The sequence below is a fragment of the Haliotis asinina genome, chromosome 1 (genome assembly GCF_037392515.1).
Source record: "Haliotis asinina isolate JCU_RB_2024 chromosome 1, JCU_Hal_asi_v2, whole genome shotgun sequence".
NCBI classification, from domain to species: domain Eukaryota; kingdom Metazoa; phylum Mollusca; class Gastropoda; order Lepetellida; family Haliotidae; genus Haliotis; species Haliotis asinina.
The window spans coordinates 101,374,885-101,402,497 of NC_090280.1; the positions used below are offsets into that span (position 1 = coordinate 101,374,885).

Below are 27,613 nucleotides of genomic sequence, written 5' to 3' on the forward strand. Positions count from 1 at the left end.
TATGGGAGTTACGACTGCCTCAGTACTAAGACTGTCGTAAGTCTGTGTTGGGGTATGGGAGTTACGAGGATCTTAGCGCTAAGACTGTCGTAAGTCAATATGTTGGGTTATGGGAGTTACGACTGCCTCAGTACTAAGACTGTCGTAAGTCTGTGTTGGGGTATGGGAGTTACGATCACCCTAGCGCTAAGACTGTCGTAAGTCACGACTGCCTCAGTACTAAGACTGTCGTAAGTCTGTGTTGGGGTATGGGAGTTACGATCACCCTAGCGCTAAGACTGTCGTAAGTCAATATGTTGGGTTATGGGAGTTACGACTGCCTCAGTACTAAGACTGTCGTAAGTCTGTGTTGGGGTATGGGAGTTACAATGATCTTAGCGCTAAGACTGTCGTAAGTCTGTGTTGGGGTATGAGCGTAACGATGACCTTAGCGCTAACATTCTTCAATACAACAACACCCTATTGTGGACATCGTAGACTGAGAGTTATCAAACGTATGGACAACCTGTCGTTGAAGTCTACAGGTTTGAAGCATCTCAAGAGGCTCCAGGCGTCCGCCACGTTGCAGACGACGTATTCCTGTCCAGACGACAGATTCTGTATTAACACAACAGCACAGAACTGACGCCCACTGTGAATAGTTTGGTTTGATGACTTTCTTTGTTGCTTAACGCCGATCTCAGCAATATTCCAGCTAACTGATGGTTTTCTGTAAAACTCAACCAGACAATCCAGTGATCAACAGCATGAGCAGCTGGGATATGAATCAATGGCTGAGGCCGATTAGATAACCTTTCACGATATTGTCAAAAGCAAGAATGACACGTGCCAAGATGTACCGACAGTTGTAAGCTCTTCGTAAAAATGTTTCTGCAAAAATCGGCTTCACACACTGAACCCATGTAGGGAATCGAACCCGGGTTTTCAGCTTGACGAGCGACCTCTGCGACCCCACTGCCCCTATTTTTCTGAACTTACGTATCTTCAAACAACCAAATTCAACTTTATGTTACACAAGTCCCAACTAAATAGAGATATCTTTTGATCAAACAGTGACTTAGGGTGACAGGATGAGTGGATGAGATCAAAGAGTAAGAACACACACCGAAACGTCATATGCTACAAAAGTTGACAACCTTAAACTCCCTTCATCAGAGTCACCTTGACGGGATGATGTGAAGTTTCAGGTGTTACTTGAACAATACACGTTATAACCCGATGAAAGGTTTTTGCACAACGAACACGACTGCAGGTTTACAAAAAAGCGTACTGAATATATGCAAGGCGTTTCTGAAGCCGAGGTAGACTGCTTTATGGAAGTCCTCCCTGTGCAGCGAACCAACATAGGGTCAACAGAACCGGTTAGAAAACGCACCGTCTGTAGTAAGCGCCTTGCCGAACACTGACCTAGAGGAAGCTTTTTCGCTAGAGTATATTGTACAGAGCGGTCTTGCCAACAGCCACGGGTATCTTGCCAGGATGGGTACAAACAAGACACTTCGGGACTTTGGGTATCTCAGGACAATACTGATAGTGACCATCACTGTGGTGGGATTACTACCTCTTCCTATCTTGGTGCCTGGCAAGGTAAGTCTCAGCCAAAATAAGCGGCCCATGCATGAACATTATAATACCGTTTAATCATCGTCAACAAATCAATCATAAAATGATATAACAATGTTATATTTATAGCACAAATAGCACCGAAATAGATAATTAACTTTTCATATCAATTCAATTCAATTCAATTCTGTTTATTCAGTATTTAGGGCCTTGAGGCCTACAGTACAAATACAGGTACATTTTATGCAGGTCACGTGTTGTGATTTACAGTTCTTGCTTCGAATACATGTTTTAAGTACAATGCGGTTGCTTTAATAACATCAATATTTCTAGCATTGATAAGATTGGACAGTGTGTGCTTATCTGTAACAGGCAATGAAATAAATGGCAGATATTTGGCTCTAAAGTCGGAGTACATTGTGCACGCAAACAATATATGAAATTCATTTTCAATATACCCTAGATTACAGTGTCTACAAATGGATACACTTAGATCTGGCAAGTCTCTTTTGGATTTACGTACATGATTAACTCTCAGATCATGGAAACCTATTCGTAACTTACAAAACGACCTCATCAGACCTTTATCTTGCAAGTGTGTGATATAAAATTCAGGCTCTAACAAAGTTTTATGGGATGAATAAAATTCTAAAAAATTCGAGTCATTAAGTGACATCAACCATTCTTGTCGAAAAATATCTTCAAGGCGTTGCTTAAACATACATAGAAAACTCTGTTCATTTCCAACATCCTGCGATATCCACACATAAGAGAAGCCAGTTGAAAAAAAGTAATTGTCTAACCTCTGATGCCCAATTTCGCTTGCCATTATCATCCTGCATTTTTAAGAAAATATAACTTTGCCTTGGGTACCTAAATGATTCCATTCTCAATAATTTAAGCCAATATTTTATTACTCTTATTCTACTTGACACAAATATATTACAGCGCCCAGTTTCACCCAAGATAGCCTTATTAGAGGCAAATTTTCCAAGCTTTAGGAAATGTTTAGAAAATGAAGCGTGTACCTTTTCTAAACAGTGAAAATATTTAGTTCCCCAAATGTCGGATCCATATAAAAGGATAGGTAGAATTTTACAATCAAATATGGTACAGGCAATTTTAAATGAAATAAAGGGATTCTTTTTAAAAAGCTGGTAAACAGATTGTGTAGCCTTAGCTGCTTGAGTCGCCAAACTTTTACAGGCTGTTGTCCAGTCTGGAAGAGAATATCAACCCCAAGTATTTGTAATATGAAACACATTTAAGCTTTGTATTACCATAATACCAAACTTCATCTTTCTTTAATACACCTCCATTTCTAAATACAATAATATCCGTTTTCTCAATATTAACACTCAAACCCCAGGTTATACAAAATTGATGTAACACATTGAGTTGCTGCTGTAAGCCAACTACAGTATAGGAAAAATTGTTTACATCATCAGCAAATAATAACATCATAATATCATCAATGTCCTGTGATAGAAAAACACCATGTTTACAAGATTTGCAAATTTCTGAACAAAGTTCAATTATAAAGAAGATGAAGAGAATGGGGCTTAAAATACAGCCTTGGCGCACCCCAGTACTTGTAGAAAACATATTAGTTCTGTAACAATTTCCAACTTTCACACAGCATTTTACAGATGAATACATGCTGTGGAGCAGATTATATAATTTACCATGACAACCTGACTTAAGTAATAGATATAAAAGTTTGGTTCTGTCAACAGAGTCAAAAGACTTTTTAATATCTATACATCTTAACATCTATAGCAGGGTTGAATTCCAGTAACGGTATAAAGGGAACGGGTAGTGGTATAACCTAACGGTTAAAGCGCTGGCTCGTCACGCCGAAGACCCAGGTTCGATTCCTCTCGTGGGTACAATATGTGAAGTCCATTTCTGGTATGCAGATCCGTGATATTGCTGGAATATTGCTAAAAGCCGCGTAAAACCGTACTCGCTCACTGTCTGAAGCTGGACGGAGTTTGGAAGGATTACCAAGGCAATCAGAAACAGGAACTTAGAGCAGCAAGGTGCCTGTCGTGATGGTTTCTGAGACTTGATGTTTTAATCACAATCACAAACACAAGTCGTAGCAATAACCGTTCATAACGTCATAGACGTGAATGAATCATGAGGGATTGTAATTAAATATGTTTAGATACTAGGAAAGTACATCCAGTTTTACCGGGCTCTAGCAAACTGCCGTTGGGGAGTAAGTATATTTTCCGCATGACTAACTTCGTTTATAACTTTCAATGAACTTCAGTGTCGGTAAAGGCAAGACACTGTACTGACAACCTCCTCTTTACGATGGACGCTTCGGCATAGATCATTACTGTTTGAGCAAACAAACTATGACGAATACAAATGTTGTCATAAAACAAACTTGTCTTGCATACCATATGAACGAGGATTTGAAGCTGAGAGCGTCCACATTGATAGTGACTCGGTCATGTAAGGAGGTCATGTTAGGAGGTCATGTTAGGAGGTCATGTTAGTGGATGAAATGTTCCCACATGGATACAGTATACAAAGCCCATTTTCTGTGTCCCCCACAGTGATATTGCTTGACTATTGCCAAAAGTGTCGTAACACGCAACCTACTCACTCACTCGCAAGGCCACAATGACAGGATTGTCTGCTCCAGATTCGACTTGCTCGCAAACAACATCACAGAGTTGTAATAATGCTGTCATAAATAAACAGTAAAGTGTTGTGTAACAAGTTTTTGCTGACGGCGACATGTTTTCTAGCTATCGTTTCCTTTATTCAAAAATGCACATTTTCAGGCCAACTTATAAAAACGTTTCATTCAAGCAAATACTAAATGTGTAACCTTTCCGATTCAATATATTTCCAAATCGACCTCTTCAAATAATATACTTGAATTAAGAAAAATCAGTTTCTATGTATAGCCAACTATTTTATTGCACTGAGTGCGAAATGTTGGTGTACGTATTTCCAACAACGTAATCATTGCAATAAAGAAGTTGGCTATCAATAGAACTTGATTTTCCATCATCTTTAGAAGTCTAAAATGCCCCTCAAAGAAGTTATATGTGCATTATGTCTACCAATTTGTGTGTTAAAGAATGATGATGATTTTATGGATTTACAACGTCGTATTCAGTAAAAGGCGACAATATAAAGATTCCACTGTCGTTATCAAGCAAGTATCCAAAGAACTTTACTACTTCTGAAAGTTCTGTAACGCCTGGTAAGGTACGGTTAAGATGATTGTATAATAGGGTGGCGTGTCTTCATATTGCTTCTACATTATGTTTTGGTAATCGGCCATCAACGAAACTTGATAGTTCTTTAGATCATGTTAAAAGCTTTGTTCTTTCATTTCATAAAAATGGAATTTAAGGAGGCATTTCTATACATCAACAGCGTAACAAATTTGGATCTTTTCTTTTCACTACACTCATATTATTCCCACATAACCAAAATGTATTTATAGCATATTGGGTTGTATTCGTCGTAATAAATTTTCATTTTTCAAATAACAATTTTGCCCACAAACAACGTAATGGCGTCAATCCAAAGTAAGGTTCCGGCGCTCTACGTAAAATATACAATAATTAGTCAACGGAAGAACGGCTTGGCCGATTCCTAAGAATTCCCTGAGAATTACACACCAGCGCAATCACGGAAGAGATCCAGTCAGTCAGGGTCGTACTCTGCGCCTTCTGGTCATAAGGCTATTCAAATGTTGATTCTGTACGCCTATTTTAAGGGGCCCATGGTTGACAACCCATCAAGTCACCAAAGGAATGCCGTAAAGGTGAGGAGGTATTCAAGACTTGACGTTTATGTATTCAACGTGTACGTCAGTGGAGTACAGGAAGGAAGTATGTATTGATATACTGATATTGATATATTGTGACAAATTACCATACGTATATGCCCTATGACTAACAGTAGCTATGAACATGCTAAAGATTTCCTATATTAGTGACCAGAGATAAAGGGCATCTATCTTGACAGTGGATAAATATTTGACAATGCCTTGTGTGGGCGTGATATATTCCAGCCTAGTGTGAATTCGGTTGGCTCACCTGATCCGGTAGGTCTTGAGTAATTCCGAGGAATGGAAGGTGTGAATCCGGAATCTAAAGTAAAGTCGAATGACTTGTCCCGGGTAGGTTATGAGCAATTCCGATTAAGGTTTGAATCACATACATGGTTCCCCACCCCTCTTTGCCACCGACATATTGCTAGAATATCTGTGTTATGTTTTTACAATTTATGTATTCAGTAGTTAGAGGATATCAATAGTCAGCAATAAATAGACTTTAACGTTTCACAAATCAAAGAACCAAAGACGCATTTAATGGTTTAACACGTTGTACCATTGGTAGAAGATGACTCCGATTGCTCTGTGTGACAACCTTACAGAGCCCCCCAGAGCCCCCCAGTCGCTCCATTGTCTACGATCAGTCTACGGGATTACTCCAGTCTGTTAAAGTATTGTTACCCCGTTACATTCCACTTTCATCTTTTCTCCCGATGCATGTATCTGCTCAGATCACTAGCTGTACATCGAGAACACCTCTCATCAAATCAGCAGATTACTACAGCATCATTCATGCATCGACATCATCTTGACTGGCTCCCCCATCCCTCAAAGCTACCCTAATGGCTGTAGCCTACTCTACGAAAAGCATTCTACATTTTGTCTGACATGACAATGTAAACCCCTCCCTCCCTTCCCCCTCCCTCCTCGCCTATTTCCCAATATATTTAACTAACTTATATATGTTCATTGTGTCCACTTAAACCCTTGTATTCTGAAATGTTGCCTTTCCGACAGGCATAATTTCACTGGAATAGGCCTTGTTGAAGCTGGTCGCTGACTACTGACAACTAATCCCCCTTTTCTGATAAAAAATATTTAAGACAATATATAATCAAGTGTAACAATCAGGTGAATGACTAATCTATGAATTTACTGTCACTGATAATTTCGTCGTCCTGGATATTGCCGTAGCGTTATTCTTGTGTCTCAAGCTTTGGTCAAACGTTCTGATGTCTTCCCAGGTAAAAACCGCCACCCTGGTACACTTGGTTTTTGTTGCTAACTGTGACAGGTAACATGGTACAGGTAGGTCACATAGACAGTGACAATGCTGTTTTTTCATCAAGCATCATTTCACACATGACACTAGGTCAATGACGTGACACCTTAATAAGTCTGCCAACCTTCATGATCTATTTAACTTGAGTAGCTAATATGTTTTGCCGGGTACAAACTGCAGTAAGTACAGTTTGACCCAAACGGTACGGGGAAATGTGGGAGAGGGACAGACTGTTTCATATGAGCCTTATGTAACCAACCCGTCTCAATATCAAATACCAGTAAAATAATCCAAATATATGGTGTTGGTGAAGGAGTCTAGTTTTTAGCAATATTCCAGCAATAACAAGGACACCACAAATTGACTTCACACACTGTACTCATGTGGGTAATCGAACCGGCGTCCTTGGCGTGACGTGACGAGCTAACGCTTTAACTGATATCTGATGTAATTTTGGATATTCGCGTGTAGTAATTATTTGAGTATTTGATACTATTGCGTACAACGATGCATAACCTGTATATATACAGGCGCATAATGTATATGTAGGGACATACTGACTATAAAGGTATATGCACTGTGTATATCGGTACGTCGTCTTTATACTGTTTGAAGATACAACGTATCAAGATATTTGGTTACAGAACCAACGGCAACCTGTGTTGAATTGAGAGTTGCCTATGACAGTTATTGTGGTACCTTATCTGCAGAGAACTATCAGTTGCCCCAGAAACACCCACTGAAACAGGTGCGATGGGGTAACCTGGTGGTTAAAACCGTCCGGGACCCATGAAGGTCCGGGTTAGGCCTTCAGCAAACCATGTGTGCCATGAAAAGTGACTATGTGTGTCGTAGTAGGCGACTATGCTTGTCATAGTAGGCGACTAACAAGATCGGGTGGTCCGACACGTTGACTTGGTTGACACATGCCATCGTTTCCCAACTGCGTAGATCACTGGATTGTCTGGCCCAGACTCGATCATTTACAGACCGCTTCTATATAGCTGAAATGTTGCTTAGTAAAACTAAACTCACTCACTAAGATTGTGCGGTTTCGAATCCACGCATTCTTTTGAAGCCCATTTTTGGTATCAAATTGTTACGAATCTGAATTAGTCGTTCGGAACACCGAAAGAAATATCGAAATAGTGATACATATCAACATATTTGACAAATATGTACTCATCTGAGGTAAACTTATGTATAAAGTCGATATCGCGGATTAATTGACAGCAGCTTACTATACATCATCGCAGAGGTTTCACGGCAGTGTATTGTTGATCTATTCCAGAACAAACTTGTTTTAACCGGTTAAATGAGATTCCACTTAGGTGGGTTAAAGAAAGAAGCAACTCGGCCGTAAAAACTACATAGATCAATCAGATCCGATTTCTTTGTGCAGATTTTTATTGTGTCAGTGAAATATAATCACAAACCGATTTAAATTACACTCCTGTCTACCCAGTGTATACTGCCAGATCGCAAATCTGTGTCGCGCAGTGACATTTATATATGGCAGGTCTATATTTATTTCTCAAATCTGTGTCCCACTGTGGCTTTGTAAGTGGCAGATCAGTCAGCCCCAACTGTGCTTTCCAAATGAACAAGAATACTTTGAACGAACAGCGCCAACGAAGTCTACTATTTTCATTAATTACGTTTACATTAAAATATCTTTAATACAAAGCTTGATCAACACATGAGTGTTTAAAACTTAAATTGTAACATTTACATAGGTCAAGCTTATTCCAAAGACTCATTCTTCGTGTGTCAAAATCCGAAATATCTACAGCCATGTATGGTAAACAATATTGGTTTCAGTACTGGTTTAAGATTCAGTTGGTTTGTATGACACGGACTCTGTATTTTGATTGCCTCTATTGTACAAACACGTCTATCTGCACCAATGGGAGCGCACTAGGTCACTGGGTCAGACAATGGCTGAGTTCACCTGTGTGGGACAAGCCCGCGTGGACGAGTACACTGACTACTGGGCACAATCTGACTTTGACATTGACACACTTGCAATGCTCCAAATACGCAGGGCGCAGCCAACACAGAGCTATCACGAATATTGCCGTGTGTGTATGCATGCGTGCAACGTGTGTACAAGAACTGACGTCAGTGTATAAAATGCAATGTCGAGCTGCAAAGGCGGTATGCCAAAGGTGCCTGCATTAACTATGTGATATAATATCGACACAACATTCGCCGATACACCTAGGGGTTTAACGATACTTGAATGTCAGGGTTAGTAGAATATAAGTGTTCATTTCAAATTAATCTCATTGTACGTGAAATAAAACGTTGCTACAATGGTGTTCAGGGAAAAGATGATACTTGTTGTTCCCTAGCATGATGTAAGATGAGTGAGTGCGTTTAGTTTTCCGCCGCGTTTAGGAATATTCAACCGGTACTGTAAACCGGAAATATTCTGCTCCCTGAAAATATTGCGTCACCGTAGCCCTAGGCGGATTATTTTTGCGAGAGTAGTAGACTATGCAAAAAACAACATAGTTGACTAAAACAACAGTTCTTCTTACGTCATAATGTAACATCATTGTTTCGATACAATAATTAATCAGACTGAATAAATTGAATAATAAAATCGATTATAGTACTCATAAAACCCAACCAACGTACATTAAAACTTACTATTTCCATGTTTTTTCGTGTGTGATCGTTTAATGTAATTCAAATGACATCTCGAGCGGGATATTGGGCTTCACACACTGAGAATCGAACCCGGGTCTTCAGCACTTAAAACAGGCCCATCTCTTATCCAGCGAGCCTTAATTAATCTACGAGAGAAACAACGAGAACTTTCGCAGAAAAATATATTTCATGCATCAAAGTGGCAGCACTGGACTGTCGTTCCGATCGGTCCCGTCCTTGATATTTTTGTTAGATAACAATCTGTTGTCCACATTTTCGCGTGGTGCCTCGTAGCAGAACGAACTGGTGGTTGTCAGATTCAGGGAGGGATAAGGATACCAGGGGGCGCAGTCCATTTTAGATTTCAATCGCGATGACGCATGCCTATACCATTTCATCCACATACCGACTCCACTCTGCTACATGCATGAAGTGTTCGACGTGTTTGTCATCATTCACGACACAAAGATCATTTCGCTCTCTCGTTTGGCTGACGTTCTTATGTTGCACAGTCTCCTGATATTTCAGCTCTGGCTTTGGAGTAATATTCCTTGTAGTTCATCCCCAGACAGAACGGCCTACTTTCCTGTCATTCGCAGGTCATTTGCACTGTAACCTGAAATCTAACAGTGTCAGTTCCAGCAATATCACGCCATGTACAACCACAGATGGGCTTCTCACATTGAATCCATGTGTGGAATCGAACCAGGGTCTTCTGCATGACGAGGGTACACTTTAGCCACTGGGCTACCCCGCAGCCTGTAATTTAGCCGATGTAACCATGGACTTTAACTTCATAATGCTCAAAGAATAAACCCTTGGCTTGTTTTAGTGAGTGATTGTATTTGTTACGCCTCTTTTGCAATAATCCAGCTATTTTCGCTATCACCTGCGATCACACTGCGATCACACAGCGATCACACAGCGATCACACGGGGAATCGAACGTGTGTCTTCGGCGTGACCAGCCAACGCTTTATAACCACTAGGCTACCCCAACACTTATGTCGCAGACGATATTGTTATACCCAGACAGGTTTCCATGTTAAGGCCGTGTTCGGTACAAAGGAGGACACAGTTAAGAAAGAAAACTGTAGAGTAAAATTTGGAAATCACCGAATTCATGAATATTGGCGGAAAGTGCAATGGTCGAGCAGCATACCTACTTACTCCATTTTCTGGCTCAGATCGAGTTTGTACACTTACATTCTTTGCATACGCAACATAGACGCAAACATTAATACAGTAAAATAATTAGTATATGGATAATGATATTATTTATTAAACGAATACGAAATGCATCTCTTGTCCTTTGTGTTGTGAAATGTCAGCACCACAGAAAAACAGTCTCAAGTGTGCGTCAGCAAAGATTTAAAAACAACTCGAAATACGATACAGACAGGGCGTCAATTTCTAGCGCCTTCGATTGCCAAAGTGCCGCATTACCTGTACGTATCACCTGATGCAAATGATTACATGACAGGAGTTATTTTTATCCCGGTAACGCCCCACTTAGCATGACCGGGTTACATTGTGTCTGTAGATAGGAAAAGTACCGTGTTGTCTGAAGCATGCGATACCACTAATGGGATTGTAGCGAGGGTGGGGAACGAAGGGGGAGGTGTGTGGATGGGGAGCAGTTGAGATATGTGCCAGAAAGCTGAGTCACGCACTGCAAATAAACCCCCTAATTGAGTCGTTACACGATGAACAAGTAATTGGGTCCCAACGGGGTTAGGAACGCTTCAAGAGAGGACATACTTTGGGGGTAATTATTGATTGTATGCCACACTTAAAACTTTTGCCTCAAGTACACATGTCTCACTTCGTTTCCTGTATGAACACACTTTACACTTTGTACAAAAACAATTTCACTTTATTCGACTTACTTTATTGTTCAAAGTGAAATTAATTTGTACCTTTTCACTGCAAACAGACTACTCGAGGCATATTTCTCGTTCTTGTGTATCATACCTTACATTATAACTCACTTGACTATAGGTTTTGGATACCCTATAGAATTCTACACGTAAAATGGATGTATATCCGGCTTGAATATTGCAATATTGCTACATTTTGGCAACTGACATTGCTATGTATAAACAAAAAATAGGAACATAATACTTCGCAAGCAAACATGTTATCAAAGATAATTTTAGATGTTCCTAAAGACTTGAGCACAATAATTATCAAAGACACGTTTTACTTCTTTTCACCATTGCAAATCAGCAGAAAATGTTTTAAAACTACAGGAAGAATTCTTGTATAATTTCATGTACTCTGCAACAGTTGTGTCTTGTTTCAATAATGGTGACTTGACATGGTTTATCTTCGTCTTTAAGCAGAATTGTCTATAAACCTTTCTTATAGAGATCTAAATCACTGTTATTGATTTACTTCGGCCTGGTCGAAAATAGGACAATGCATGTGTATGTGTATTAGTGTATGTACATTTCCAGTTTGTGTTAAATTAACACACCCTCAGATTTCACAACCGCACAAGGAGATTGATTTAGTCCTTGAATAAAAGATATAAAGTTGACATTGTAGTGATAAGTTTAACATTCGATTTCTACGTAAAACAAAGTACATGACTTTCGTAGCTTGTTGAGAGAGATTTGAGGTAGATAACTTGAACGAACAGTTTCTATCAAAAATATCTCCAAGATATTCATTCACAATAGGTATTGCTTAGGTTCAACTAACTGGTTGAAATATGCATTTGGGACAGTCCTATGTATATATGGGTGTTGTCCTAATTAATACCTAGTATGACATCTGACAACTGGGATGTCTAACACATGGGGTGTATAGCTAATGAGAGTGAACCCAATGGTCAATAGTATGGTGATGTACCTTCAGTTGCTGGTAATCATCGGCCCATAGTTATATTATACTGTTCTCTGTGGCGATAGCTATTAATGATCACATGACAATTTGTAGGTTAGCATCCGTGATGCTTCAATGTTTACTGATGATAGGTTTTTATCATATTTATTTATTTATCTTCACCTTATACATTATTCCCCTCACAACATAGCTGAAACATTGCCGATGTGACACTAAATATTTACTAATTCACTCAGCCACCCATCTATTCACTCACTCACTCACTCACTGTTTCAGGAATCACGATGTGCGTACGTAGTTTGCATGATGGCTGTGTTCTGGATCACGGAGCCGATACCCATCTCCGTCACAGGCCTCGTCCCCGTGTTCATGTTTCCGCTGCTGAATGTCGTCCCGGCTAAAGTCATATCGAAGGCCTTCATGAACGTAAGTAACCTGCTATGCATGTTAGTGTGTTCGGTTAACTCCAGTGTGTTCGGTTAACTCCAAACAGTATTAGTGCTAGTTTTCTCGAAACCCACGATTACCGATATGACAATGACAAACCTAGTAATATTTTTACAGAGATCAGGGATTCAGGGATTCGAACCTCAATCATATGATCACCAGGAAGTCGCTTCTCCAATTTTCATGTATTTCTCTCTTTGATGTTTCTGTATTAAAAATCACTTTCTCAAGGATGTCTGAATGAAACCAACAGGAGGAGTTTTTTGTAAATTATTCAGTTTATTATTCACATCAAAATTCAATATGATTTTAGTGTAGACACAGGCCTTCAATAAACTTCTTCATCTAATTGTTTAATGTTCTGGATATCTGTGATCATAAATTCAATATTCAATAATAAGGTTTGTTGGCAGATATATTGCCTTGGAAACAAGTTATCCGGTGCTTAAGCCTTATTATGGATATGCGCTTTTGTTTGGTTTGTTCCTCGGAATATTGTTCTAAAATGTTATTTTCTTCTGAAGGACACGATCATGATGTTTATTGGCGGCCTTTGCATGGCTGTTGCTATTGAACGCTGGCACATCCAACGACGAATCGCTCTACGCATTTTGTTGTGGGTTGGAACTGAACCTCGATGGTAACTGGTCCCATCTTCATATATATGGTGATAGAATATTCACATATACTATCGATAAAAAATGCTGTTATTTAAATGTACAATTAATGTATGAGTATTCACAGCTGCTGTAACACGAAGTAACATTCACACATCGGGTTCGCTTATAACAGTTAAAAACTGTCCACAGTCGAATTTAAGTACTACCAAACTGAAGGTGCTTATGAGCTTAAATATAATTTCCTTTACTACCATCTCCGCCGTCCAAATACCAGAGGACATGGATGTCGAAACATGTGATAGTTGAATTTCGGGGCAGTTTATCTTAAATGTTTTTAGAGTCCCAGTATATGAAAAGTTTGTCTATGGCATAGTCTATTTGCACAGACTACATCTTACGTTCGTCGTTGAAGACGATGTGAAAATGGTGTTACTTGATTTTGCTAATCGAAAATATTTCAGTATCTGAACTGCCATGAAACTGCATTTTGCCATGTCAGATTTTTGATAGATGAGGTACAGATTTTTGTTTTAACTATTACATGTTAAAATATCCTTTGATGCAGCGTTAGAGATTTAAGAAAAAAGGTCTAAGGATACAATTAACACTAAAGTTTCCAAATTCATTTACCTTAAAGGCTGATGCTTGGTCTGATGATATCAACTTGGTTCTTGTCCATCTGGATCACCAATGCTGCGGCAACGGCCATGATGTACCCGATTGCATATGCCATTATCCAACAGTTGAAGGAAACAAGACAGATATCACCAGAAAAGGATGGTAGGTGACTTCCTGATCACGCCCATTGCTGACAGATATCACAGATATCACAGGTGAATTTCTGATCATGCCGATAACTGACAGATATCACAGATAAGGGTGGTAGGTGACTTCCTGATCACGCCTATAACTGACAGATATCACAGATAAGGATGATAGGTGACTTCCTGATCACGCCTATAACTGACAGATATCACAGATAAGGATGGTAGGTGACTTCCTGATCACGCCTATAACTGACAGATATCACAGATATCACAGGTGAATTTCTGATCATGCCGATAACTGACAGATATCACAGATAAGGGTGGTAGGTGACTTCCTGATCACGCCTATAACTGACAGATATCACAGATAAGGATGGTAGGTGACTTCCTGATCACGCCTATAACTGACAGATATCACAGATAAGGGTGGTAGGTGACTTCCTGATCACGCCTATAACTGACAGATATCACAGATAAGGGTGGTAGGTGACTTCCTGATCACGCCTATAACTGACAGATATCACAGATAAGGGTGGTAGGTGACTTCCTGATCACGCCTATAACTGACAGATATCACAGATAAGGATGATAGGTGACTTCCTGATCACGCCTATAACTGACAGATATCACAGATAAGGGTGGTAGGTGACTTCCTGATCACGTCTGTTACGAACGGAAACGAAACAAACTTCATGTAATTATTCACCCGTGATAATAACGTGGAACATATAGTAATTGGTGAAGCCTTATTACATTTTATGTGACCAGTGATATGCCTTTGTCTGATGCTCTTCCTACAGTGATAGAAATGAATGCAAATGGCACAGAGGTTCGGGGAGAAAATACGTCAGTGGAGATTGATACACACACCAAGCAAGACGAAAACGGAACCATTCAGAAAACTACAGATGAAGGACAGCTGAAAGAAAAGACGGAAAATATAAAGAACATGTAAGATTTGTCCTAAAGAACATGTAAGATTTGTCCTAGGAACATGTAAGATTTGTCCTAAAGAACATGTAAGATTTGTCCTAAAGAACATGTAAGATTTGTCCTAAAGAACATGTAAGATTTGTCCTAGGAACATGTAAGATTTGTCCTAGGAACATTGATATATTATGGAGGAAAATACGTCAAGACAGTGATTAATTATGACATATACGTTTAACAGCTATGTTAACATCCATGATAGCTTAAAGTTTTTGCTATATTTTACGCAAGACGCAGCAGGCAGTACTTAGTGATTTGATGGCGGTCAGTAAATAGGATGACCAGATATTATAGGTATTGGTACCCTTGGTCTACAATGACACATGCGTCTACGGAAGCTCGCTGATTTACTTGATACAAATCATCGTGTCCTAACTTCGTAAATTTGAGTCACTGGATTGTCAGCTCCAGACCCTGTTATTATTACACCGACGTTGTATAGATGAAATATTGATAACTGTAGCATGATACACCATACTTACATTTAACGTTAAGACAGTAAATACAGTATATAGACGTGAAGACCCACGTTAGAATCCGACCTTAGCAACCCATGCTTGTCGTGAGAGGCGTGAGCATTCTCGCTGACATGGTGGACATGTGTCATCATGTCCTATTTGCATAAATCGATGCTCGTGATGTTGATCACTGGATTGTCTAGTTTAGTCTCGATTACCTACAGCTCGTCGCGATATACTTTCACAATTGCAAAGTGCGGCCTTAAACAAAAACAGCAACAAACAATGTGTAGAGCTTTTAACATCTACAACAATCACATAATATCGTTAACAAAAACACAGAATTTTCTAATATTGTCCTGTTTTAGACAACGTGACGACGTTTCTTCAATGTATATATACCTATGAGTGAGTGAATATAGTTTTTCGCCGCTTTTGGCAATATTCCAGAAAAGTCACCGCCGAGGACAATAGAAATGGACTTCACAAAGGATACATCTGGTGAATCGAACCCGGGGCTTTGGTGTGAAAGGCGAACGCTTTAACCACTTATGTGTTTTACTCTTTTCAGAAATGAATTCGATATCTCGAAAGATCCGGAATTTATACGTATAAAGAAAGCCCTGACTCTTTGTATTGCCTATGGAGCGACGGCAGGGGGCGTGGCGGGTATCACCGGAAGTGCAGCGAACCTGGTATTGAAAGGACTGTCAGATGAGTGAGGACTATTTTCAACATTTCCACCTGTTCTTTTTCCCCATTCTCCCACAAATGTAAGGCGGATAACCCAAAGTTACAAAGTCTCCCTGATTTCGGAATTTCATTGTCTTACCAGATTCGAAAATCTAATAGCTATATGGATTTAAAGGCGAATTTTTATTCTAATTGTCTCATAAGATACAGATCTAGATATCTGTTTTATAAGGTTGCCGAGAAAGTAATCGATGAATCAAGGTAATAATCGAAGCAGCGAGGACATAAACAAATTTTGGAAGAGATTTCAAGTAAGGAGAAAATAATGGACGTAACGATAAATATGTTTCGAGTTCAATTATGTGACACACTTCTGTTTGACGTGCATGGTACGGGCTTAGGGGGCCGACGCTGGGTGTCAAGGTCGCGTCAAGTAACACCACACAATGTTTCAGACTCTACAACAGCCGTGGTCTTGGAGCACCCATCAACTTTGCAACATGGATGGCGTATGGCCTCCCTCTCTCCGTCTTCCTCCTGTTTGTGTGCTGGGGCTGGCTGTACATTATCTTCCTCAGATGCAGGTAACAACAACTTCTGTCATCAGGAATTCTCCAGACTGTTATAAGGAAATTCAATTGTGTTAAACACCATTGTAGTTTCCACACCTGCTTCGTACACACAGAGACCCTTGAAGAACCGGGTGAGAATATTGGCCTTCAGTAACCCATGCTTTGTGACTAACGGGATCGGGTGGTTAGACATAAGATTGAGGTGTTCAGTAAGATAAATACGTTGTTCACTGGTCCCTCGGGGACATTGGGTAGATGTACCATCGCTGTTCGTTCATGTTCGGCACTCAGGGATCATAAACATCACGGGTACATCAACTCATGTCCCCCCCCACTCCCCACCCCTCCCCCGCAAATAAGTTATAATATGGATAGATAGGTAGTTACATACAGATAGACATGCATCACATATTTATATGTTACATTCAGAAAGTACAGAGCTCGTATATTTGTGTACTATTTCCTTGTAAATCTGTTCAGAACATTTTCTAAATAGTTGATACATCCTTACAGCCACGTGTTCACATGACAAATCAGTCAGAATACCTACTGTGACACGATCCCCTGTTTACACATATCAGTAATAAAACTATGCTAGATCACTGGATGTCCAGACTCGATTATTTACAGGTCGCAGCCATATAGCTGAAATTTTGCAATTAACAACAAACAAACCAATTATACACTCAATATTGAAAGTTTTGCGAATAATGCTATTGATTAATCTGACACGCATGACTGATTAGCTGTCGTGATTCAGGGACGTCTGTTCGTGCATGAATAAGGATAACGAGACCAGGAAACTTCAGGCGAAGAAAGTAAGAGGTCTCCTGGAGATTGAGTACAAGAAACTTGGATCTGTCACGTGAGTTCTATGCCGAATCCGTGTATTTTATCTGCTTGAAATAACGAAAGGAATTGGTATGACCCGTGGACTAGTCCGTGGACTAGTCCGTTCTACATACTTCTACTACTTTGGAAATGTGAAAACTAGAACACTCTGGTGTATGATCATTAAGACCATGAAAGAAATATTTCACCTTAATGTTCCTACTCTTCATACCTTTGTTTCGTGCCATACCTTACTTCGTGTCATACCTTGGTTTCATGCCATACCTTGATTTCGTGTCATACATTTGTGTTATTTCATACCTTTGCACCTTTGTTTCATGTCATATTGTTTCGAGTCGTACTTTTGTACCTTTGTTTCACTGTTTATTTCATGTCATACATTTGTTTCATTTCAAGCCTTTGTTTTATGACATGTCCGTGTTTCATGACATGTCCTTATTTCATGCTTACACAGGTTCGGACAAGGTAGTGTATGCGTGTGTTTCATTCTTCTCGTCATTTTCTGGCTCACACGTGATCTTGGCGGAGTTGGTGGATGGGGAGATTTATTCGAGTACAAGTAAGCACCAATATGTATTGTATACTAAATAAATACATATGTAAGACGTCGATGTAGACTAGGTTGGAGCGCCACAGACATGTAGCTTTTAGGATAACAACGTCGTCATTGTTTTTAATAGAAGCGACAAAACCCTTTCCACATCCCTAATAAATCTCTGCTAAAAGCAGGGTCGATTGTACAGTTGTGAGTATAGAATTGTGGGTATATTATTTCTGTGCTATTTTTTGTCCCTTTACAATGAAAAATACAACTTCACGTCGGTATTCCATTTGACACAAGTCAACGTGAAACGTCATCGAAAAGAACATGAAAGTATTTAAACCCCAGACCTGCATGTGTTCGTGTTTTTCCAGTTTCTAAGTAAGAAAAGTCTATAATACGTGTTTATATGTGATTGCTTTAATATATTAACGTTATTTATTTAATTATTTATTGTAAGGGCATGTTGTCCACACTCCGCGTTTGACAAATACAACACTTAACTGGTTTTATTTCTTCCAGTATGACTCGAGACTCCACTCCAGCTATTCTTCTGTCATTCCTGCTGTTCGTGTTGCCTTCGAAGGTCCCACGTGTGTTTTGTTGCAGACGTAACGGTAAATATACCATACACGCTCACCAATATAGCCTGAGCAGTTTGGATACTTTCCGAACATGTTAACGGCTACCTGTTCCTGTTCATTGTCAGACTTGCACGTGGAGAAATAACAAATTGAAGTAACAATGAACCTGTCTTATTGATGTTTGTCTGGGATATTTGTCTGTCACTCTCGGTGTTTTACATATTTGTGTTCAATATAAATATGAAACGTCAGTGCAAACGAGTTTATATTCTTGGCTACCATAGTGTCTTACCGGAAACACCCCTTTTTACGCACCGGGCATAATTTCGAAAATGCATAATGCTTTGATAAAATGAAAAGAATCAAGACTTTTTTAAAACTCTTTTATCAGGAAACTGGTCTGGAGAGAGATGGCAGTGTAATTACTGCAGAACACAAAATATTATGCGAGTATTTGAATATAAATATGAAAAGTGAGTGTAAACGAATTTATGGTATGCTCCCTGGGTGACCTTTTTCATATTTATGAAAGCATGAGCCAAGTGTATGAAACTGTTTTATCGCATCGATAACATTGTCGATTATGCGATTACAGTTTATGAAATGACCGAGGAGGAACGAGCTGAAGCAGAGGCTCCATACGAACCACTGATGACGTGGAAGTTCCTTCACGAGAAGATGCCCTGGAATATTCTGTTTCTGCTTGGTGGTGGATTCGCCCTTGCCACAGCATGTCAGGTAAGGATTTGTAGTCTTTGTAGAAAAGAAACCTCGGTCAATGATTTACTTTCATTTTTCATAATAGTTAGAATTTAATGTTCAGACAGAATGACTTATTACTGTCAGACGTTGACAAGTGGGCATTGAACCAAGCAACAGGGGGGAAACCTTCAGTCATGTCAGTCATCACGTGTGTAAGCATACTGCAAATAGATAGTACCGTTCTCCATCACCAACTATACTTGGTCAGGTGATCATCAACCTGTTCGGTGAAAGGTCACTGATATAACGCTGGCTGTATCTGTTTAACAGGAATCTGGTCTGTCGCTGTGGATTGGAACCCAGCTTGAGACATTCCGAGGCATGGACCCGTGGCTGATGCTGTTTGTCATATGCGCTATATGTACCGTTGCCACGGAAGTGACCAGTAACGGTGCCACTGCCAACCTCATTCTACCAATTCTTGCCAACCTGGTATGTACCAAAACAGACAATGTGTAGAGATTCCGCAATAGCACAGGTTCCAAACAGGATCTGTAGTAGGCCTCATAATGGATCCGGCTGTCAGGCTTTGCGATCTTATTACGTAAGTTTATCCAAACGTGGATCATTCAGTAAAATATTAATCAAACGGTTGTCTTGCAAGTATTTCAAAATTTACTACGTTCCTTTGTATAGCCGGAATATCGCTATAAAGAATAAAAAAAAAACATGGCGAATGTTGCTTGAAGGAACCTCAAACAAACAAAGAGTTTCACACAGCTATTGCTTTTGACTTGCAAATGTCAAAATGATACACGTTTTTACAATGAAAAGAAATTAGCAACAGTGACGCAGGTACGTCAACGGTTGTTAAACCACAGGTAAACCGTAGCGCAAATGGGTTGGGACAATGATCAGTCTTCTTACATGCGTGCGGAGCGAGCAGAGGTTGGCAACGTGCTTCCCTCGCTTCAGTTCGAAAAATACTTTTCATGTCAAAATAAAATATCGCCACCATCAAAGGTATACACCCATTACGTCACTGGATTGTGCTCTCACATTTTCAACCCCATGTTGAACAATTACTCACTTGAAATAATTTTTATTCAACATTTTAAGCTTATTTCTGCTTATTCTTGTTCCGTCACTCCATTCAACCGAAAGCTGGCAGGGGTAATGCAGGCGAAGAACGATCTGAGTGGCGCTTACAATTTTGAATAAAACATATTTCACGTGAGTAATCATTAAACGTGGGGTAGGAAATCTAAGAGCACAACCAAGTGAGGAAATGGGAGTGTACGTTTGACCGTGGCGATATTTTATCTTGACATGACAAATATTTTTCTATCCAAATTGAAGGTAGTACGTAACCAACCTTCGCTCGCATATAAGAAGACTTGTCATATTCTCTATGCTGCGCAACCCCTTTGCTCGACAGTTTTCCTGTGCTCAAACATATATGACTGTGTCAGCTGCATGTATATTATCCCATGCTGTATATTTTAAACAGGGAAATAACTAAGTCACTCTAGCGTTATGTCCTCCCCAAAATGTCTACCACTATGAACCGGGACTGACACAACGTCATGCTAGAACGTTGGGTGGCCGTGAGGCCCCCCAACAGCCAGGGTTCGACTCCCTACATGGGTTGATTATTAATGCAAATGTCTATAACTGCATACGGTACACCCCTAGGTACTTTGGACGCATTTATAAAGAGGCGTAAGCTCTGTCTTCTCACTGGTTATGCGTAATTAAGACCTAATTAATGATGACCAATGTTGACCACTGACACGATGTTTTGAAGTGTGAGTATCTGACGCAGGAGTACTGACGGCCCATGAAGCATTAAACAGATCAGCAAAATTCGCACGTTGACTGATTAAGGTGCTCAGTATGTGTGGTCTGGCCATCATGGAACAGACGCATTTGTTTTGTATTAGGAATGCCCATAGTTTTAGCCATGATTTAGTCAGATCTGTCCTTGTATTGATTAATTAGCCATTAGTTTCACAGGGTCTTTCTCGTTCAGTGTTGCACAAGGTCAACCAGAAATCCATCCAGTCGGAACATTCAGTCTCAACAAAATATACAATGAAATCTTGTCCTCGTATTGCAGGCAATAGGAACAGGCGTTAACCCCTTGTTCTATATGTTCCCGGCAACGCTTGCCACCACCTTCGCTTTCATGCTGCCTTCAGCTACTCCAGGGAACGCTATTGTGTTTGGTTATAGTGACATAAAGGTGTCAGACATGGTGAGTGTTTCAACATTACTCCATATACCGCTGATGTTTCTGCAGGGGTTAAAAATCCCATCGTCCGACGCCCGGGACAATGCAGTTTTCATTTCGGGCAATCAGATTATGATATCTTACCTGTCCGTGGGCTGCTAGATAAATTCCGCTTATGGTTTCAAACTGCAAATACCCTTGGGTTTCAATTCATATCTGGTTTCAGTTCATATCTGCTCAAAATGTAGCTATTAAATTTCGCATTAGTACGCATGAGTACACAGTGATTTTAGAATGATTTGAGTGGCACTCTAGAAGTTTTGTCATGATTTTTAGAATGTGTTGACATGTTTGGCATATCATTTGCCTTTTTGTTTGTATCTTTGTGATCCTTGCCACTTGGTGCCTCTACCCGAGAGTGGTCTGGAGTAGTTTACACATAGTGATTTTGTGGTGGTATTTATGGTAAGCTAATTAGCCCACGACCTAGACTAATATTTAGTCCCTGAAGTTAGGCGTCTCACAAATTCCATACACGGTGATGAGATATGCGACTCTATAATATTTGTTCATCGAGGAATATAGAGGTAACAAGTCGTCCAGTATTAATATCGCTTCTTACCATACCCTTTTCGTTACTTTTTTCAGGCGTCGGCTGGTCTAATGCTGAACATCTTATCGGTGCCTCTGTTGCTATTTGCAACGGCTACATGGGGCAACGCCATCTTCCACTTTGATGTCGTCCCAGAACCGTTCAGACTGAACTCAACTATTGAGAATGTTACAGCAGCTTAGATTACAAAGAAACCTTTAAATATTACATTTACATTGACCAAGACGCAACTCTGTCCATGACTGTTACATCAACATATATTACAAAGCGAATATACTTATTAACTTATCAGTATACATTATCCGGAAATATAACATTTGCATAAATTACACGCTAACGCAACAGTAGCGCACGAGTGCTACACTATACCGGTGAAGGTCACGTCTACTGCGACGGAAACACAACTCTTTCGCGGAATATGACATTACTGTTGATTTCGGCGCACGGCGTGTGTTAGTAACACTTACATGGATGTCAACCCACCTGTATCCATGACAACATAACTCGTCAATGTTACTTCCATTTGGAATTCTATCTGCCAGTGTTACCGTGAATGTTACAAACATATATACACCAACACAACTCTCCACGTTGATGTTACAAAGATATAGATTCCAGCGCAGCCCTACCTGTGGGTGTTACACCATAATATGTTCACGCCAACCGCACCAACGGCCTAAACAGTTCCCATTGTTAACGCAATCCTAAACATTATGTTACAACTACTGTGTATGCCAGTGAATGAGAAGTGATTTAAAGTCTCAAACATAGCAAGTATTTATTTCAAAGCAAACATTTCCAACAATAGCATGACTGAATTGAGGGACTTGTATATAAACAACCTCCCTTTTCCAAACTACCTAACAGGTAAATCTGAAACTAAGGAAGTAGCCTAGAAACAGAAATATAGTACAAAGACGCAAGAGTGTGGCATAATTCAATCAAAACCGAACGTGCTGCCTTATCTCCAAGTGTTGAAATATGGATTCAAAGTTTGGAAAAATGACAAATTGGCAATATGATGGGATTTATGGTTTTTTTTCTTTTGATGATTACGAAACTTTGCAGGAAGGTGGTGAGTTGTTTATTTACTAGTCCTTCAAGGCCTATTGAAATACACATGATCACAACCCGTTGTTATACGGATAGCTTTTCTAACTTACAAACAGATGAAGGTGAGCTACAGTGTTTTGGCGGTATACCTATCGTACGACTGACTGATTTATCATTACCATATTAAAATATCAAACATTTCATTACCAAAACTTGAACACATCAACACAATGATATGCACATTGGTCGTATTTATATATTACCAGAAATATTAACAAGGTTCACTGATCACAAAGCATATATATTATTGTTTATACACTGTTGATTCTGGGTGGTAGCATTGATCATAAGGTTCATAGTGATATATACGTATCGAAAGACACATTTATATTTTGTCTCACCATGTGCTTATTGTATCACCCATGATATATATTTACTTATTAACAGGCATTTGTCATTGGTACATTTCTGAATACAACCCTAACCCTAACCCTGTATCTTTTATGTGTTTTCTTTAAACCCTCGTGCAGTACATATGTGGCCATAATTATATTGATCATTATTATGTTTTTACATTAATTGTTGATGGCACTATCAAGGATTCGTGATTAGAAGAAATATCACGCGATGATAAGTTCGAAGTAACACTGAATAAAATGTTATTTTATTTTGTAATGTGTGAGTTTCTGGGCTTTTTAGTGTGCTTGCATTGTGTGTCATGTATAATGGTCCGATATGCATATCTGCGTGATCACGTGTCAAAAGAGCCCAAGGAGCAAGTTGGTACAATGAACAGGGGGCGACCTCACGGACGCTTCTCAGGAGCGTGGAACAAGACCATACGGATGAACGTACTCAGTTAATGTTATCATACAGCAACTTGAACAAATCAAATCAGACAAAGTATGTGGACGAGACTACCAGTCGGACTTCAATTTTTATCTTACTTCACATGTGAATGTCCCCTTCTGATTGTCTGAGCGTTCTCCTATTATTTTCAATGTACCTGGCTCGCAAGCAAGGTACATTGCAATGTACCCCGCTGCCAATAGATCGATCCAGTCTGTCAATCAAAGCTGGCGCATGCGTCCATTTCGGCCAATCAGCAGGCCGGGTGTGCATTGTGGATTTGTCAGACTTATTTCCGGGGTCAAACGAAGCCTTCGAAGCGATGTGCTTCGAATTATGCCATTCACACTCGCAGTATCTGTTGTACATTACTGCGATTTAATGAGTACCTTCAACAAAACCATTTTGGTGAAGACAAACAAAATTAAGGTGGATCAAGGAATTCGATAGGCCTCACGATCAGTTAATTGTCGGCACCATCCTTCTCGAAACCTACGTCTGCTCCAAGTTGAGAATTTGGATTTCCACACTTTCGTACATGTGTAAAACCATCACCATTTGGATGACAACAACTAGCAGTTTTAGGCTACGCAAGTGTTATAAACACGGATAAATTTTGTAACTACTAAATTGTTTTTGCATAACGTTTTAGTCAATACTGGGCATTAATTTGGTAGACCATAAAGCTGAAACGAGACAGGCGAGAAAGCCGTGACACAATGTAAACAAATCTGACAGCGATCTGATTTCGGTTAAGGAAGACCAAAATGGCACACTTTGTTACATTAAAGAACAATGTGATGGATATGGTTGCCTTCGATCTTACATATTCTTAAATTTGTCACACATTTTATGATGATGTCAAGTTTCAAAAGCACAATCCGAAGGGCTACTGTGCAGTACACTATCCGTCAATAGCTGAAAATATTTGAGGAGTAATATTTTTAATTCAAAGGGACAGTGTAAGCAGATGCCTATCACGCAATATCCAAAATATGAAAAGCATTGGGTGTCTATAAAACCATGCCTTAAATATTTCGGAATTTCCAAAAAGAGATGTGGATTGAGACGAAAACTATGCCAGAAGAATAGTAACTTTCTGGAATATTGGAGGGAATTAAACAAAATTGTATTTCTTAACTAAGAGAATATTATTTGTCTTTAATTTTTGTTACAACATAAATTTGTTCATGCAGGAGAGGTACATTGGTACACTTTAGGAATATTACAGTCATTAAAATTGATAGCAAGATATCTTTTAAGGATCTTACATCATTTACTAAACGTACGTAGAAAGGTAGTAAAATAAAAAATAATATAACCAATTATAAACGATAATTCCTAACTGACTGACATGTTAGATTCATGTGGTTCGAAAGCAGAACCAGGCATAATTAGACAACACTATAGACATGTCATGGCAGAGCAATAGCTTGGCACTAATTAACTTAGCAAATGCTACGTTTTGGCCACACCCTGGTCTGGCATTATTCAGTCTTGAAACAGAGTAACTTACAAAATCTTAGTTGACTATTCATGTAACTGGAATGAATATTGAAACATACATTTAGTCCAGATTTGATGTAATGCTTCTTAGAAATCACCATCTTTTGAGGAGGTTACCAATGTTTCCTCAATGAGCCAAAGTGTTGTTTATTAAGATGGACAAATTGTTCAAGGTTTATTGGTGCATGGTTATTTGGAAAATTAGCTTCATATTTAATTGCACACTGGTTTGAAGGATGCGAATGCTGTAGGATATTTTCCTAAAGTTATGTTATGACTTTACCACAGTTTGAAACAACTTGATTATGTTTTTGGTAACATTTCTAAGTATTCCAGAAAAGGAAATAGATATGGTCTCAGATATAATAAAACAAAGATTCTAGAATCATTGTTTAAGAAACAATGACGTCTAAATGTAATTTTACTGACACAACCCTTTGAAACTTGGAGATATTCTTTGCACCTTATGTACGTTAGTAATTATCTCTGAAGAAACCTAGTTATTTGTTTTGGTAACTGTGGATCCTCTGCTCAGAGATTATACTGTTTCTGGAAGATGGGTCAGTGTACAGCTGCAGAGTTTATCTTGGATCTTCTTTTTGTTATGGTGGTGTTATGTACCTCAACATATACACTGGCAGTTCATGAAGTCCAGTATTGTGGAAGTCTGTAAATTAGAATTCCACAACAACGTACACACAGAAAAATAAATTGAAGAGGATGATTGAAAGAATATATTTCTATATATTAAGTGTCATTTTAGGATGGTGTAGGAATTTGGAGATTGAAATTTTACTGAGATTTGCTAAGATTAGCTGCTGAATATTTGCTTCTGGGTAGATCTATGTCCATATACATCTACTAGTATGTAAATATTTTTCTGCTTTGTTAATCAAAGGTATAGACACATGATTTCACATAATTGATTGAACTAAATTTGAACATCGGATAAAAGATCGAACTGAAGGCTCCTCGAGCAGTGTTGACAATCTATTTATAGATACCGAAACGATCTGCAACTTGAACAGGTGGCAGTGTTCACGGTTATTACAAAATTACGATGGGAATTTAGAGGGAAAAACCTAAACAACTAACTTCAGTTTCACTTCCCTGATAGTATCTTAGACGGACGTGAATTGCCAGATAGATTAATCATTTCGAAAGAAATTACGCTTCCTATACGCAGCCACTGTGCATGTAACTCATTTTCACTCGCTAATTACAGTCTGTCAGCTATGATATATTAAAAATAAGATACGTGTAACTTTCCGCTTTAATATCATTCACAAACGACGGATACTAAAGTACCACAAGCAGAAGTCATCAACGTTTCGACGGCGGTGACGCCATTGTTGTTAGTCAGAGGTTGTCCCCCCTAACGTCAAGAAACGAAGTGGGCGGGGCTTATCGACCCGGACTGGATCGGTCTATTGCAGTTCATTCGGTACTTCGTGGTAGTAATTTTCTGTCTCGAATAACACTGAAATGCGTATGTAAAAACGAAAGAAAGCGTATGTAGAAACGAATCAGATTTTTTCTGTACACAAAATTCGGGGGACTACGACCACGCAGCGAGTGAAGTGATAGATTTTTTTCAAATAACAGTAACTCGCACGGTCATTCTCAAACTACAACGAAGGTGTGTTTGTGAATGTTCAGGAATGGGTCATCCTGGTTCCCGGATTTCATCCATATAGAGGCCCAGGGATTGGACATCTAATGGGCGCGCTCACTGGAGAGGTAGAAGATGGCGGACGAGTTAAGTTTACTATGGAACTGACCGATTTCTAATACGTCTAGCTGAGAAATTCACAAGACCCTGGCTCAGTGATGCAGAAAAAAAAATGTTATCTGAATCCCGGTAGAAACTATTTTTTAGAACAAAGACGTCAGTCTCAATAACTCAATGTTTTCCCGAAGCGTAAGCCAAGTCAACTCGCGAATGTCAACACAACTTGCACGTTTCAGTGCCT

The 27,613-nt window shown here is 39.4% G+C and overlaps 1 protein-coding gene across 1 annotated transcript; it reads left to right on the top strand.

Annotated features, from left to right (window-relative positions):
- Positions 1-1,374: 1,374 nt before the first annotated feature.
- On the top strand, positions 1,375-23,925 carry LOC137285202 (Na(+)/citrate cotransporter-like). The gene is made up of 14 exons (XM_067817464.1): positions 1,375-1,587; positions 12,437-12,586; positions 13,132-13,247; positions 13,865-14,007; positions 14,795-14,945; positions 16,014-16,160; positions 16,591-16,719; positions 17,468-17,572; positions 18,014-18,118; positions 18,623-18,717; positions 19,280-19,422; positions 19,717-19,878; positions 21,506-21,643; positions 22,268-23,925. Exons 1-14 carry the CDS (start codon positions 1,480-1,482, stop codon positions 22,412-22,414), a joined length of 1,839 nt encoding a protein of 612 aa, XP_067673565.1. The 5' UTR covers positions 1,375-1,479; the 3' UTR covers positions 22,415-23,925.
- Positions 23,926-27,613: the final 3,688 nt, after the last annotated feature.

Coding starts and splice junctions, on each gene's coding strand:
- LOC137285202 (XM_067817464.1), top strand. CDS start 1,480: ATGGGTACAAACAAGACACTTCGGGACTTTGGGTATCTCAGGACAATA. Junction 12,587..13,131: donor TATCGAAGGCCTTCATGAAC/GTAAGTAACCTG, acceptor TTTCTTCTGAAG/GACACGATCATGATGTTTAT. Junction 17,573..18,013: donor AAGAAACTTGGATCTGTCAC/GTGAGTTCTATG, acceptor ATGCTTACACAG/GTTCGGACAAGGTAGTGTAT.